The 17,216-nt window shown below is 36.7% G+C and overlaps 1 protein-coding gene across 1 annotated transcript in view; it reads left to right on the top strand.

Annotated features, from left to right (window-relative positions):
- Nucleotides 1-654: 654 nt before the first annotated feature.
- Nucleotides 655-17,216, top strand: part of CBL (Cbl proto-oncogene) — a 1,233,699-nt gene continuing 1,217,137 nt past the window's right edge. Inside the window, exon 1 of the mRNA XM_044081051.1 lies at nucleotides 655-1,149. Within this exon, the coding sequence (XP_043936986.1) occupies nucleotides 1,009-1,149 (141 nt within the window). The 5' untranslated portion in view covers nucleotides 655-1,008. The remainder of the gene's footprint in view (nucleotides 1,150-17,216) is intronic.

The raw sequence follows: 17,216 nt of genomic DNA, 5'->3' as shown, positions 1-17,216 counted from the left end.
CAGATCTCTTATAACGCCTTCTGTGTTCATGTGTATATGGTGAGACCTTCCCACTTATGTCTCCTCCTGAACATTATGAACATTACAATTTTTCCCTAATTAATGCCAGATTACCACTCTGTTACATTACATTTTAATGACAACAGCCTTTCAAATCATTCACGTGTGCAAATGTCTATTATGATTTGAACTTCTCCCATGAGTTGTACACTATAAACGTTCCGATTACCTCATTTGATTATTTCTTACTACTTGCAATATCCTATGGGGGGGGGGGGGGGTCCGCCTGGGTGCCCGTGAAAAAAGGGTATTTCAGTAGGATTAACCCCTAGTTAAAATTAACGGATAAACATATGTAGACAGTTATCTGATAAAGCGTGTGGTTCTGTTGACACAGGGCAGATATCAGACCATTTTCCATTGTTTGAGTCTAGCATGGCCAACAGTTTCACAACATAGACTATTACAAGTAACAGATATAAAAAAAAAGTCTCAGTCATAACAATTTCTTGAAAATGCAGCAACTCCAGCATAGTCATTCAACACAGCTGCTCTCCTAAACAGACAGTAAAAACTGCCAATAGCAGTCATCCATAACTCTTTAGAAAGCCCGTAGCTTAATCACAGTTAATTCCCAGCGAATTCTATACAGCTTATCATCGGACGTCTTCAATAAAAATAACAAGTTCTACTAAACTAATACGACTTCCGCGAACCCATCATATTAGTTGCTTAAACCGAATGGTTTGGGTATGAATCTGACTTCCTGATTCGCCATCTTTCACTAAAAGGTAACGTCTTCAGCGTAGCCAATGAAGAGACAGCGTACGTCCACTCCTCGAGCCTTATAAACAGCTGAGCTCGGTAACTGAGCCGACAGAAGCCGAATTCTCGGTATGTTTTACGTAAGCCAACCCCGTCCCGGGGGAACGTGAACGAGCACGGGCGCGGTGGGTGTTGTCGGTAGGATATAGTCCGGCTGCGTCCGGACGGCTTATTTGTCCCGGCATGGCGACTAACTTGAAGAAGGGCGGCCTGATCGGGCTGGTGAAGGACGCTTTCCAACCTCATCACCTGCACCCCCACCACCACCAACCTGGTGCAGTGGACAAGAAAACGGTTGAGAAGTGTTGGAAGCTAATGGACAAGGTAGGGGGCAGGGCTTGACTTGGAATGGACACTGTGGCTGCGCCGGATATTAAAGGGACGTGAAAGCGGAGATGGGCATTTAAAAAGATGTGCTTATGTTTGCCAGGATGGAGCATTCCGGTATATGCAGAAGAGTTTGGGGACAGTGTCTTAACTGTTTGGATAGGGCCATGGTATCAGTAGGATGTACTGTTAAGTCTGAGGCATACATTAGTTTTAGCAGACAAGGGCCATTCAAGTGTTTTGATATGGGTAACATATATGAGAGTGGGTTGATGCTGTTGAGGGGACACTTATGTATGGGACTGTAGCCTCTTGATATACAGGGCTGGGCCAGTCTAGTATATGATGGATGTAGGGCTGTGTAATTGAAGACAGAAGTATGACAAAAGCATGGGGTTGGTTTCTGTTTTAAAATTGTTTGGAAAGCAGTGAAATGAAGTGGGCTGTGTGTTTACATCATGATTGCTCATTTCTTATTGTCAAAGTGACAATCTGTACATAACAGTTACCTTTTAATTGATTTGGTGACTGAACAAAATCTCTCTAGACTGACATTCCTCATAGCTTGTGTGATTCCATGCTGAAATGTTTTATTTATTTGTTTGTTTTGGGGGAGGGGGAGGCTAAGTTAACTAAAAGCCTCAAATGGTTGGTGATGTGTGCTACGTTTTGAGGGTATTGTAAGTATATTAGGGAAGTGCTTCTATAGTTTTCAGAGTTGTCATTTGGCAAAAAGTCTAGGGAAGTGTTACTTTATTCTGTAGAGCTGCAGTTTAGAAAAAAAGTCAATTCCACGTAAAAGAGAACAGGAAATTGATGACTATTATGTGTTTTTCTTCCTTTTTTCCTATTTTTATTATATATATATATATAATTTTTTTTTTTTGTGGCCTTGTTGTCCAGTGGTTTCCGTGATAGCCTGTCAACAGTTTGCAAATACTTTGCTTGGAAAAGACAAGTCCATGCTAGAATACATTTGTTTTGCACTTTTTCCCCAACTTTGTAATAGGAAGTTGACAACTTGATGTTTTCTTTCTTTTGTAAATGCTAGTGATGAAACCATACTGGCTGACTGTCCAGAGATGTCATCCTAATTTAGGAAGCTGGGCATTGGTTATTGGGCTGTACTGGATTAAAATAATTTGTGGTAGTGAATATTTGCAGGTGCAAGAGCTTCAAATATGTATGAATTAAAAACAGAAAAAAAAGGGTTGCAAAGCTGTATGTATACACAAAGACCGGAAACAGCTGAGTGTTGCTCTTTTCAGCTCTGTAGTTGTGCTTTGAACCTTTTTGCTTTTGAAGCTGTTGCTGTGCATCTTTTTTGCTCACTGATAGTGCATTTACTCGTAATTGATGTGGTTACCTCTAACACATCCTCTGAAAACTTGAGTGTCTAGTGTTAATGTTGGAATTTACTAGATTTTATAGGATTTTTCATTCTGACAGTTATTGACTAAACAAGGAATGGATAAGGATTTCGGGAGTGGCAAGATCATCCATACAGTTAAACTGTCATAATAATTTTAATTATGTAAATTATTATTTTAGGAAATCATGTTCTGTTACTTGCAGGTGGGTGAAAAGAATGTGCATTTATCTTTTTGTAACTTGTGAACGTATGCAGTAGTGAAGTAATAGCTCGTAAGACGATATGCATTCTAGGATTTTAAATGAATAACCTTATAAGGCATGAGGCTAAATTGTACTTTTTTTTTTTTTTTTTTTTTCCCCTGTGCTGCACAGAAGTGCATTGTGTGTTTGATCAAATTTGGAGTAACTTTTGCTCTTTCAGAAGAGCTGCCTCCAATTTTGGAGGGATGTGGTGAGACCTAGAACCTATTTATAGCAGAAGTCGTAAGAGCTGATATTGCTTGGTCGGTGATACTTCCTGACATGTTTTAATGAGCAGAACATAATCGGCTTCAGTTACGTGTCCATGAAAGAGTCATGGGTACATCATAAATGTATAAATACAGTTCAAAATTTCTTGTGCTCTTGAATATCCCAGAAGCATAGTTTGTAACTTCATGTTCACATGTATGTATTGGCACGTGTAATGTAGACTTACAATACAGTAAATTTTGATTTATGGTTCAAAATTGATTGTAAAACTGCCGTGCTGGGTGGTCTGTTTGTATGCGGTTTCTTTCCCAAGCAGTTAATCTGTTGCTGTGAATGTTTGAATTTTTGTGATGAGCTGTACCATTGTTCGACTTAAACTGATCTTCCCATGAGTATTCATTTTGTGTTTTGCAGCTTTCTGAATGAAGAACTTTTGTACAGAGTGCACCAATGTATGATATCTTTTTGTCAGCATTATAATAAACAAAATGCATGAGTCTTTGCTTGTCTTTGCAGTTTGGAAACAAAGAAAATGGCAAAAAACGACAAGCAATTGCTACAAAGAGTCTTTAATAGTTGTTGTAAAATAAGACAACTCTCTTGGTTTACTGCTCTGCAAAGTAAATTAATTTTTTTTCTGTCTGGATATATGTGCTTAATGTCAATGTGTTTTTTCAACAGTAATTTTACTGAGCAATTAATCACTAGTTACAGTCTGTATATGTTGCTGTTGTGTATGCTTTGTTTATACTTATTTGTAATAAATTGAGTGCATTTTGGGTGTTTAACTATTATGGCATGTTGACTTTGTTAAAGTAGTTAACAGCAGAACATAGTAATGTAAAAACATGCTTGTTTGTTTTCTTTGTTACCCTGGCCGGAGGATGGTTACATACCATTTTCAGCCATGACCCAGCCAGTTTAGGCAGTTGCAAATCGTAACACTGAATTCCATTTGTACAATATTGTGTAGTTTTAATGTGAGCATATTTTGACAAATATGCAATGGAGAATTTTTAATTTACAGCATATGCATTTGGAGAGAGGTAGTGTACATTTTACAGTAAGCGACCGTGATTTGTTTTCAACATATAAAACAAATTCTTTGATTGCTGAAATTACGTTAGTACAGTTTAGGTGTAAACTGGAATATAAAGTTGAACGGAGTAAAATAGGCATTTTAAATCTTGATGTGCATACCGGTATCCGTTCAGCTAAGGGTGTTGTACTGCAAGTGTTCATTATCTGAGACATGCAGCTATTTAAAAGTTGAGGAATGTGCATTTGCAGAATTAATTGGGTAAATTCAAATCATGAACTGTTTGTATTAGTTGAGTATATTCAGATCTTGACTTCTTAACACTAGACTGTCTAATCATAATAATGATTTCCCTTACTAGCTAATGTAAGAGAGCCAGTTTTGGGCTCCTAGTATGAGTAAGACTCACAGCATTAGTTGTGGAAGTTTCTCTTGGTTTAAAACTTATTAATTAAAAAAAAAATGCTGCACTTTCATAGTTAAGGGCTTCATAGGTCATCAAGCCATTACAAGTGTAGTTAAGTACCATGAGTCCACTTCTGGTGATAATTTAAGTGTCTAAATGTGTTAAATTTTTTTGATTCTATAGTTGTAAATATATGCCCTATTCTTGCAGTTCTATTATGTTGACAATGTGCTGTAATTCTCAGTGTTTAATTTTACTGTACCACTTCAAGGATAGAGGTGCCTATTTGGTTGTCTTGCATCTTTTGTAGCTGGTGGACACTGAAATGTTGTGTCCATATGATATCTTGTGTTATGTTGGGTTACTGGACCATATGACCACAAAGTAGGTGTTATATTAAAGAAAAAATGTAATGGCAGCAGGAACTCTGATAGACAAATCAGGAAACCACAAGTCAATAGCCCAACATCACCTAGTGTAAACTTAAGATAGCTGGAAAGAAAATTGACATGACCAATTAGTCTGAACAGTGTCATGACTACCCTCAACGATAAAAATCAAATCATCAATAAATCTACAAAAAAAAGATGATGTTAAACTTCTCCTTTAAAATGGGAATAAATTCAAGCTCCCACCATGCCATAACAAGGTTAGCATAGGCGGGGGCTGCTGGAGACCCCATGGCCACACCACGTTTTTGCTTGTAATATCTGCTGTTAAACAAGAAAAAATTATTTTCTAAAATGTCTAAAAACCTACAAATCAAAGAAGTAATGGAGTTATTAAAAAGCTTCCTTTTGACCAAATAACTACGAACGGAATCAACACCCTCCTCATGGGGAATACATGTGTACAATGAAATAACATCCATTGTAAAGATGATGTGTTTTACAGGATCAAACTGTTGCTCTTCAGAAAAAGCTCTCATTTTTTGTAAAAAAATGCCAAGAATCTCTAATAAAAGATAAATTATCATTCAATAACGGCCCCAACACAGCATCAATAATAAGTGAAATTCCCTCAGTGATGGAATGAGGGGAAGAAACTATAGGTCGTAAGGGTGGATTCGACAAGTCCTTGTGGGTTTTGGGAATCCCAAATATGACCCCTATTTTAGGTTGTTCCACAAGACAGAAATTATATAAACTTAAACTAATTTCACCAGACATGAGAGCGTCATATAAATGTGAGTGTACTGTCCGAAAGCATTTTAAAATATTACGAGCCCCGACTGGGCTAGATGCTTGAATTAAATTATCCGAACTACTGGCCTTCGCCACCAAGAACTTCAGTGAATTTTGAATATCAAGCAGTGTTGAAATAACTGTTAATTTTGTCAGTTCCCGATGTCGGTGTAGAATGCACCGATAAATTCAACAAGGTGTCATCAGCAACCTCCGCCATAACAAGGCAAAAGAACAAAAACCAAGTAAAAACGCCAAAAACTAAAGAAAAAATGTAATGGCAGGAGGAACGCTGATAGACAAATCAGGAAACCACAAGTCAATAGCCCAACATCACCTAGTGTAAACTTAAGATAGCTGGAAAAAGAATTGACATGACCAATTAAAGTCTGAACAGTGTCATGACTACCCTCAACGATAAAAATCAAATCATCAATAAATCTACAAAAAAAGATGATGTTAAACTTCTCCTTTATGTTTGTGACAACTTGTCTTTTCAAGAAAGGAAAGCCTTAAGAAATTTAAAAGCCCTCACCGGGCAACTTAGATTCATGAAAAGCAATAAGGGCTCTAACATTGTTATTATGGGTCATGAATGTTACAATTGTAACATGCAAAAAATTTAGATAACTCTTGTGAATACGAACCCATTGCTTTTTATGATATTTTAAAATGCTTTCGGACAGTACACTCATTTATATGACGCTCTCATGTCTGGTGAAATTAGTTTAAGTTTATATAATTTCTGTCTTGTGAAACAACCTAAAATAGGGGTCATATTTGGGATTCCCAAAACCCACAAGGACTTGTCGAATCCACCCTTACGACCTATAGTTTCTTCCCCTCATTCCATCACTGAGGGAATTTCACTTATTATTGATGCTGTGTTGGGGCCATTATTGAATGATAATTTATCTTTATTAAGAGATTCTTGGCATTTTTTAGAAAAAATGAGAGCTTTTTCTGAAGAGCAACAGTTTGATCCTGTAAAACACATCATCTTTACAATGGATGTTATTTCATTGTACACATGTATTCCCCATGAGGAGGGTGTTGATTCCGTTCGTAGTTATTTGGTCAAAAGGAAGCTTTTTAATAACTCAATTATTTCTTTGATTTGTAGGTTTTTAGACATTATTTTAGAAAATATTTTTTTCTTGTTTAACAGCAGATATTACAAGCAAAAACGTGGTGTGGCCATGGGGTCTCCAGCAGCCCCCGCCTATGCTAACCTTGTTATGGCATGGTGGGAGCTTGAATTTATTCCCATTTTAAAGGAGAAGTTTAACATAATCTTTTTTTGTAGATTTATTGATTTGATTTTTATCGTTGAGGGTAGTCATGACACTGTTCAGACTTTAATTGGTCATGTCAATTCTTTTTCCAGCTATCTTAAGTTTACACTAGGTGATGTTGGGCTATTGACTTGTGGTTTCCTGATCAGCGTTCCTCCTGCCATTGCATTTTTTCTTTAGTTTTTGGCGTTTTTACTTGGTAGGTGTTATATTAGTTCTGCAATTTGCGTTAAATGGTTCTGCCATTTTTAAAGCTGATAACATTGCTGTATCCTTTAATATGTACTGAATTAATTTTGAATGGTGTTTTTGGTGGCATTTACACATTTAATTTCTTATCAGTAAACTGTATTAAAGATCACTTGTGTTGCCTTTTTTATTTTTGGTTCTTTAAGTTTGCTAGTGATGGCATAAGCATTTTTTGTTCAAGTTAAGTTTTTTGCTTCTTAGCCTGTAAGCTTTTTTTTTTCCTTAAATAAGAAACATCTTTATTAAATCACATATGACCTAGGCAGTCGTACATAAAAATAAACAGTGTTTGACATTTTAGTTGTCAACATTATGCATCACTTTTATAATTTATCCAGTGGAACCTTTGCAAGATGGTGTACATTGTCGGTCAAACTTTACATAGCTCATTAGAATCCTGCCTTCCTTTAAACATAATTCCCTCCTGTACATGTATTCCCACAGTTCTCACTTTTTCCTGTGTAATTTGCTCCTATCTTTGTTACTACATTCACTACTTGTAATAAAAGTTGATTTAGACTTTGCTTTCCATTTTCTAGTAATTTTTTTCAGCCACCACAATTAATCTCAGCAAGGCCTTACTATGTCTAGGCAATTCCAATTCTTTATCATAACTAAAAAAAATTATTTCCTTAGTTACACCAATTTGCTCACTCAGTATCTCCGACAGAGCAGTGTGCAGGGAATCTTAGTCTGCCAGCTCATTACACTCCCAGAAAATGTGTTCCAAGTAGCTGTTTCATCCCCATCACACCTCCATCATTTTTGTCTACCTGAGGAAAAAATTATTGGAGCCTACTTTGGGTATAAAAATACCTATGTAAACACCTCCAAGCAAAGATCCTAAATCTTCCAGACTTGTACACATTTGAAGACATGCATATATCCCTCAGTTTCGTTTTGAATTGCTTATACAAGCTCTCTTCCCAATCTTTTCTAACCTCCTCTGATGGATTATTATCGTTACCATGCAATAGTTAAGCAACAGCCAACGTCTGTGTGGTATATTGAAGATTTACCCATGGTTGGCATGGTTTAATCATGAGAGTGAAGCCCGAGTGATTAAATAAAGCCAACTGTAGGTAAATCTTCAATATACCACACCACAGAGTTGTATATTGCTATTGTACAATGGCATTATTTAAGAAAAATACTTTTTTAAAATGTCTTTGTATGTCTCTGTGGTACACATTTTTTCCGGTATCCTGGGGCTTTTTCCTGATGAACTGCGCCTGCGTATGGGACTTGTGTTCCCCATGCAGCACATTAGTGCTGTGCAAAGGTAGCAATGTAGAAAGGAAGCTGTCCGTTGTGTGTTTTTTTTTTTGAAAGAGAAAAGAAATAGGGAGACGTTCTACATTGTGTTTGGTAGAGGCAGGATAAAAGGATAATCGTGTAAGTTTCTTTAGTTGTGCAGAACATACCGGATTATCCTTTTATTTTGTCTGTGCAGTCTCCCTTGTTTGATTTCTTCCTTGATTAAAAAAAAAATAAAAAATGAGATGTGCTAATGGAAAAAAGTCTGGGTGACTGGACCCTTTTCCGTTGGTATACTCTTGGATTTAAAACGGCCACGCTGGTTGGGCTGACCAATCGGTGTGCTCATTTTTGAATATTAATGGGCAGTCATTGTATAATTTGTAAGTTGTAATTATTCCATTTTTAACAGCAGCTTCAGTTAGTCTACTAAAAACTTGACCAATGCTGGACTTTCACTTAGGATCACCAGCCTGTCCTGTATCAATCCTTAATATGGAAGGCAGTCGCTAGCCCGCAGTCCAAATAAATTCTTATCTTATCCCATTCTATTACTTCTGTAATTGTTTGCTCCCAGTACCTTGATTCTTTTGACAGTTTTCTCCAATGAATAAATAACAGCCCCCTTGCCTATTGTCTAAATCCCTAATGTCCAAATAAATTCTTATCTTATCCCATTCTGTTACTTCTGTAATTGTTTGCTCCCAGTACCTTGATTCTTTTGGCAGTTTTCTCCAGTGAATAAATAACAGCCCCCTTGCCTATTGTTTCTTTATTCCTTTGGCTTAGTTCTTAAAATACTTTCTGCTACTGCAAGGGTTTATTTTTGTTACTAATTTTTACTTGATTAGTTTTTAATTGTTTTTGTCAAATATTTGTTGTACATGTTTGCAGGAAGATTTTTTTTTTAATTTGTTTTACATTGTCAAAACAAGCAGTTATCTGACCAAATCCTCTCGGCTTCTAGCTGACTGTGTTTTTTTTTTATGATGAAGAGACTGACAGGTTTGATCAGATTAATCAAATTGGCAAGTATGATGCATGTCCTTTACTATTCTGGTTGTTCAGGCTCACCAGTCTCACGAATGTCTACAAGTTGGACACTTAAGCTTCCCTGTAATTGAGTACAAAGTTAACTTGTTTAATTTTGGGGTCTCCGAGCAATATTTAACACATGCCCCAAGGGGAGACCACCTGTACCACCTGTAGAATTCTTTTTTTATTTTTCTCATTGTCTTCATAGGAAGTCCAGGAATGTTTTATGAGTAACATGACAATGCTACCCCTTTAGATTTCATTAAGCTTATTAATATTTCACTTGTATTGAGCAGTTCATTGTACCCCCCCCCCCCCCCCCAAATCGTAAGAACCATTGGCTGCCTGTGTGACTTGGACAGCCTTTTAGATTCCCAAATTTATAATTAAGAAGGTTCCTTAAGTGGACCCCCCCCCTATAAAGTGTTACATATCCAGTGCATAGTCCTCTCTTCAATTTCCTCACATTAACCATTGGGTGAAGTTTTATTTAATTCCTGAAAAGCCAACCCTGCTTCATGGCTGTCCTTGGCAACTAAACAGTTCATGAAAATAAGACAAAGCATGGAAGGTCTGGACAAAAAACGAAACCACTGCTACTTTACTAGCATATAGCAGTTAAGAAATCTAACAAGACTAATCAACAAAGATGAATCTGTTAGTCTACCAATTAAAACATAATCTAAAACTGTTTTGAGCCTCTGTCCACAAACTAAGTCCAAGACAAGCTACACAGCCATCGCCAACCAGGAAAAAATGATACCTCAGACTTCCAGTTCAATATCCATTTTATACACAGTACATTTATTAACAGAACAGGTAACTAAACAAGCTTGTGAGGTCCCTGATCTTATCAAATAACCTTCAACATATTTTCTTTCAACCTGTTGGCACTTACCATCAAAAAAACTAAAGCCTATTACAACTGGTCCTGACAATCTCCCTGGCAAATATCTTAAAATAGTAGTTGAGGCTCTTGCATGTCCAGTAAAGCAATCCATGTATGAAAATAGTCCCCTATTTGTAGAAAAAAAATCTTGTATTCCACTGCACAAGAATGGAATTGATGCAGATCTCTAGGCCAGTTGAGGTTGTGTCCTTTTATTAAAAAATATTTTAGAACAGTTAATATTCATATGCAGTTTCTTAATTCTCTAATAACCACTTGTCTTCACCCCAACATGGCTTCCGTCCTCATCACAGCAAATCTGTTTTACCAAATTTTATTAATTCTGTCAACACTCCTAGAAATGCCAGAGGCCTAGTGTACACCATTGTGGAAAGGTTCCATTGATGCATCTCAACCAGAGTGTAAGCAGTGAAATGGGGGGCGATTTTTTTTTTTTTTTTTTTTTTTTTTTTTTTTTTTTTCTCCACTTTCTTGCCAGTAAGTATTAATTAATGTCCCACAAGGATCATACTTGGCTCTGTTTTTTAACATATATTCATCAATGACAAACGAATAGGAAGACACAAACAGCTGATATATCCAGTTCAAAACTTTTACTGCAGTGCAGCAAAACACAAGCGCTTTCACCAAACAGGCGGCATCGGGTGTATTACAAAAGCACTAAGAAACACACACCCCTATTTATACATCAAATGTCACATGATTCAAATTTAAAAACACAAAGCACATAAAACGCATATAAGTTTAATATAAAAACAAACATAAATGAAACGTACTAAAACTGTACTTTGATGCTAACAACTACCTTCTTAAGGGTCTCTTTTTGGGTATGCAACTGATTCATTAAGCCCATGTCCTGCATCAGCCCTAAACCTCACTATCCATGAGGATTCTAAATGCTCTGTTCTAGCATGTATGTCACCCTGCCTCACATTCTCATAGACCCTAGCAATTACTAAAAATTTAAAACCATGACTGGAATCAGTACTCAAATGATTCGCCAACGCACTAACCGCATTACCTTTATTAATATGATAAGTATGTTCTCTTATTATGCGCTCCCTAAAGGGGCGATCAGTTTTACCTATGTAAAACATTTTACAAATACTCACTGCACTATGTGTGAAGTATCACATATGGCTGCTATTGTAAAATTATAACCTCTACTTTGGTCGGGATGTTCAAATTTGCAACTGGTGTCAATATATGCACACCAGTTGCAATGACCACATGGTTTAGTGCCAACTATGAGAATTCCTATTTACATCCTTTGGTGCCAACTATATGAGAATTCCTATTTACATCCTTTGGGTAACACAACCTACTCAGTGACCTACTGTTTTTATATAAAAAAAAAATATGGCTCATCTGAGATATGCCTGGAAATATCATTATCAGTTCTAAGAATACCCCAATGTTTTTTAATGATATCCTTATAACTATCTACATCACTAGTATAATAACTTTAAACTTCAAGCCTGTGTTTTACTTGCATTCCCGTTTCCTAGCAAACTGTCTGTTACCTGTAGAAAAAATATGGTCTGGCTTCATTCAACCTTTTATCCAAAATCTTAACTGCATTGTTTTGGATAAGCTGTTCCTCATAACCTCTCTCCTTAAAATTCATCTTCACATTGTCAACTTCACCGATGAAATCACTGTCCCTAGCATTTAATCTTGAGGCTGGATAAAACTGGTTGGAAGGCACACTTCTAAATACATAGCATGAAGACTGTCCCTATGTAATAAATGATTCGCATGACAGTCGTTCCTGTGCAACGTGGTATAAATAACGCCAGTGTCATCCTTAATGATGGAAACTTCCAAGAAATCCACCACTGATTCTGAAGAATGAGACATAAATTTCAAATAACATGTACTAGTATTCACATATTTCATAAAGGCAGCAAATGTATCAAGGTCTCCCCTACACAAAATAAATAGGTCGTCCACAGATCTACATAAAAACAAAATGTGTTCATTAAATGGCCCATTTAAATATATGCTCGTACTACCAAACAACCATAACAGCATTGGCGTAGCTATTGGCGCAGGAAGGTGCCCATAGCTATGCCATTGCATTGCTTGTATATCTGCTTACCAAAAGCAAAAATATTGTGCTCAAGCACAATCTCCAAAAGTTTCACCAATTGAACCTTATTGGGAGTATAATCTGTAAACTGCTATAAGAATTGCATCCCCTTGTTAAGACCATCTAGATTGGGTATAACAGTAAATAAAGGCACCACATCCATGGTAACAAAAAAACACATCATCATTCAAACTATTGAAAACATATTCATGCAAATCTCTAAGAAAATATTTGGTATCCCTCAATACATGTATTAATTTTACTTGAATGTATGTTTGATATGAATCTTTTTGACAGTCATCTGTTGGAATATTTTTACATAAACAAACCTACTGTTCCTGTTTCTACAAGGTCTCCCAAAGACACAAACGGGTCTGATCCACCACTTAGACCTATTGTTTCTGGTAGAAATTGGTGCACTGAGACCATATCTGTATACATAGAAAAACATTTGAGACCGGGTATTAATAAATTAATTACCTAACATTTTCTTAGATTTGCATGAATATGTTTTTAATAGTTTGAATAATGATGTGGTTTTTGTTACCATGGATGTGGTGTCTTTATTTACTGTTATACCCAATCTAGATGGTCTTAACAAGGTGATGCAATTCTTGCAGCGGTTTACAGATCATACTCCCAATAAGGTTCAATTGTTGGTGAAACTTTTGGAGATTGTGCTTGAGCACAATATTTTTGCTTTTGGTGAGCAGATGTACGAGAAATGCAATGGCGTAGCTGAAGTGCCAATAGCTACGCCAGTGCTGTTATGGTTGTTTGGGAGTATGAGCATATATTTAATGGGCCATTTAATGAACACATTTTATTTTTTCGTAGATTTGTGAACGACCTATTTATTTTGTGGAGGGGAGACCTTGATGTATTTGCTGCCTTTATGAAATATGTGAATACTAGTACATATTATTTGAAGTTTACGTCTCATTCTTCAGAATCAGCGGTGGATTTCTTGGATACTTCCATTAAGGATGAAACTGGCGTTATTTATACTAAGTTGCACAGGAAAGACTGTCATGTGAATCATTTATTACATATGGACAGTCTTCATCCTCCCTGTGTATTTAGAAGTGTGGCTTCCAGCCATTTTTATAGAGCCTCAAGATTAAATGCTAGGGATAGTGATTTTATCTGTGAAATTGGCAGAAACTGGCGTTATTTATACTAAGTTGCACAGGAAAGACTGTCATGTGAATCATTTATTACATATGGACAGTCTTCATCCTCCCTGTGTATTTAGTGTGGCTTCCAGCCATTTTTATAGAGCCTCAAGATTAAATGCTAGGGATAGTGATTTTATCTGTGAAGTTGACAATGTGAAGATGAATTTGAAGGAGAGAGGTTATGAGGAACATCTTATCCAAAACAATGCAGTTAAGATTTTGGATAAAAAGTTGAATTAAGCCGGACCATATTTTTCTACAGGTAACCGAGAGCTTGCTAGGAGACGGAAATGTAAGTATAACACAGGCTTGAGGTTTAAAGTTACTTGTACTACTGATGTAGGTAGTTATAAGGATATCATTAAAAACACTGGGGTATTCTTAGAACTGATAATAATATTTCCAGGCATAAATCTGAGCCATGTTTTTTATATAAAAACAGTAGGTCACTGAAGTAGGTTGTGTTACCCAAAGGATATAAATAAGAATTCTCATATAGTTGGCACTAAACCATGTGGTCATTGCAACTGGTGTGCATATATTGACACCAGTTGCAAATTTGAACATCCTGACCAAGGTAGATGTTATAATTTTACAATAGCAGCCATATGTGATACTTCACACATCGTTTATTTAGCTCACTGCACTATTTGTAAAAAGTTTTACATAGGTAAAACTGATCGCCCCTTTAGAGAGCGCATAAGAGAACATACTTATATTAATAAAGGTAATGCGGTTAGTGCGTTGGCGAAGCATGTTTTGAGTACTGATTCCAGTCATGGTTTTGAATTTTTAGTAATTGCAAGGGTTTGAGAATGTGAGGCAAGGTGACAATCGTGCTAGAACTGAGGATTTAGAATCCTCATGGATGGTGAGGTTTAGGGCTGATGTAGGACATGGGCTTAATCAGTTCCATTAGTAGTACCTAAATGAAAAAGAGAGACCCTTAAGAAGGTAGTTATTAGCATCAAAGTATAGTTTTAGTATGTTTCATTTACGTTTGTTATAATAAACTTTTATATGCATTTTATGTGCTTTGTGTTTTTAAATTTGAATTTGTATCCTGTGACATTTGATGTATAAATACGGGTGTGTGTTTGTTAGTGCTTTTGTAATACACCTGATGATGCCTGTTTGGGGAAAGCACTTGTGTTTTGTTGCGCTTCAGTAAAAGTTTTGAACTGGACATATCAGCTGTTTGTGTCTTCCTAGTCGTTTGTTGCTGAAGTTTATACCTTGGACACAGTGAGTGAGCCTTTTGTAGTGGTAGTAATTTTATATATTCATCAATGACTTAATGCCACTCTAGTTTAATACGCTAATAACTTGTCTGTAATCTGCTCTTCCAAATGTTGCTTAACACCAAGACCTTGCAAAACGGTCCTTTTCAATTTGAAACGTGGCTAAATAGTACTTCTAAACCCTTAAAACGTACTGCTCTTTATTCCCAAAACAGTTATTGCTTTTTATCCTAAAACACATCTTTGTCAAAAACGCACTATTCACTATATAGTCTCTGCCAGTAGCACCACCATGATAGAACAAGTAAACCTCACAATTACTGGGGTCATCCTAGACGACCAGTTGAAATTCAGCATTGTATCACAAGTGGTTTAAAAAATAAATACTGTACATTAGAGTGTAGAGTCATGGGACTGCATACATATTTGCTGATCTCGCCAGAGCCAAACATAGTGAAAGTTTAAAAACATGAGGAGAAGTAGATGGCTTCCTTGCTTAGTTTAGCAGGAGCATATTAATGTTGAGCAGAAGTGGAAATCACACTAGAGGTGGACAAAAATCAGGAAGCAACTGAATGTGCCAAAACGCAAGAGAATACAAGCAGAATGGTCAGATGAGAAGGAAAAATGTGGGAAAATCCTAAATATAGTGGCAAGTATAGAGATCTCTTGAAACAACCTTATGTTCAGGATTGACGTAGGAATGGGTAAGGAGAGGCGAGTTGAAACTAAAGGATAAAAGGTTAGTGATGGCAGCCCATGATGATGGACTAACACACTGGTTTACAGAAGTCCATTGAACATGTGGGAGAAACAGACCAATGTAGGTTCAGTAAAAAAGAATTGGAAATAGTCCTGCTTGTTAATTATGTGATACAGTAATGCCAAAGAGTGCAATAATGTGGCAAGACAGTTGCACTGGTGATTGTGCAAACACTACAGTTTAGAAGAAGCAGAGAAGCATTGGAAACGTGAACCACAAAACCTTAGAGAATGAAGTGTACATCACGTGGGGATCACCCATTACCAAAAGTTCAAAAAAATAGATGAGAGGGCCAGATATAGTAAACCATTAAAGCATCATTGAAACTACTACACCTAGTGATTACAATCTCTCATACAGAGACTGTCCTAAAGGATTTGCAGGCAGAAATGAGAACAATGTGGAGGAAAGATAACTGGGACAGTCCCAATAGGAGGAGTGGGTCTAATAAAGAATCTACAGTTGTATTTAGAAATGCTACCAATAAATGTAACTCTCTTGATGAATTGCGGAAGGAGTCACTTCTGGGCACATTGCAGGTGCTGCAAAGAGTACTTTTCGCTAACCTCGAGGATTAAAATAATACTCCTTTCATGAACTCTAATTATGCCCTGACTTATGAATGGGGTCCTTTCCTGTCATGGTAGTGGAAACTCGAAAGATTTGGGGAAATTAAACCGAGGGTAAAAGTAAAACCCTACCTCAGTGATAGAGGGTTACTTCCTGCCATCTCTCCCATATGCCGCCCCAGTCTTCACTAACTTTAAAGTCTCTCAACTCTCAACTTGAGAAATGCTATATAAAAAAAAAAAAAAAGCCAAATTTGCAGAGAACTGTAACGAGCACACCACTGCCTAGCACTTGGCTGATGTGGTAGTTCTAAACAGTTTAATTCTAAATACAGCTCGCATACTTTTCTACAGTCCAGAAAACTGCCCAGCTCTTAACTTAAACATTGTTCTTCCCAACAGAATTTTATGCTGTAGAGAAATTGCTGTAACCAACTCGTGTAAAACTGCAGGTGGCACTCTGTATTTAAGTAGTGTAGCTAAACTGTGGAAGCACATCCCACTCACTGTACTCCATTCAGAATGCAGACTCGCTTAAAACACCACTAAAGCTTCATCAACCAAAACAATGGATCTGCTCCTGTTTATCTCCAGGAGAAATGGCACTGTTATCTTCAGTTTGCTATATTAAAACATTCCTCTTGATGCAGAATCCTATGCCTACAACCGCTCTTCATTAATCCATTAATACCCGAATAGCCATATACATAGTTTTGTGACAGTGTTCAGTCCCCACCTTCTGTACTTAACTTTATATGGTTATCTTAAGGTTTATATTATTTGAACCTGCTTTATACCCCACCTCTTTTTTTATACAATGTTGGCACGTTCTGCCTTACCTAGTTCCTTATGTCGCCTCCATGTTTTAGAATCACATGACCGATTGTCTATATTTTACAAATCCACAGATGCATCTCTTCAGATGCTCAATGTTCAACATCTAATAATGCACAAATCTTTTTGTACTGTGTTTTATTTCATTCCTTTTGAATGTACTTAAA

Source organism: Protopterus annectens, chromosome 8.part0 (genome assembly GCF_019279795.1).
Source record: "Protopterus annectens isolate FY-2018-M chromosome 8.part0, PAN1.0, whole genome shotgun sequence".
In the NCBI taxonomy this organism is placed as follows: Eukaryota; Metazoa; Chordata; order Ceratodontiformes; family Protopteridae; genus Protopterus; species Protopterus annectens.
The sequence above is the reverse complement of the archived record's forward strand: the minus strand, read 5'-3'. Positions and strand labels throughout refer to the sequence as shown.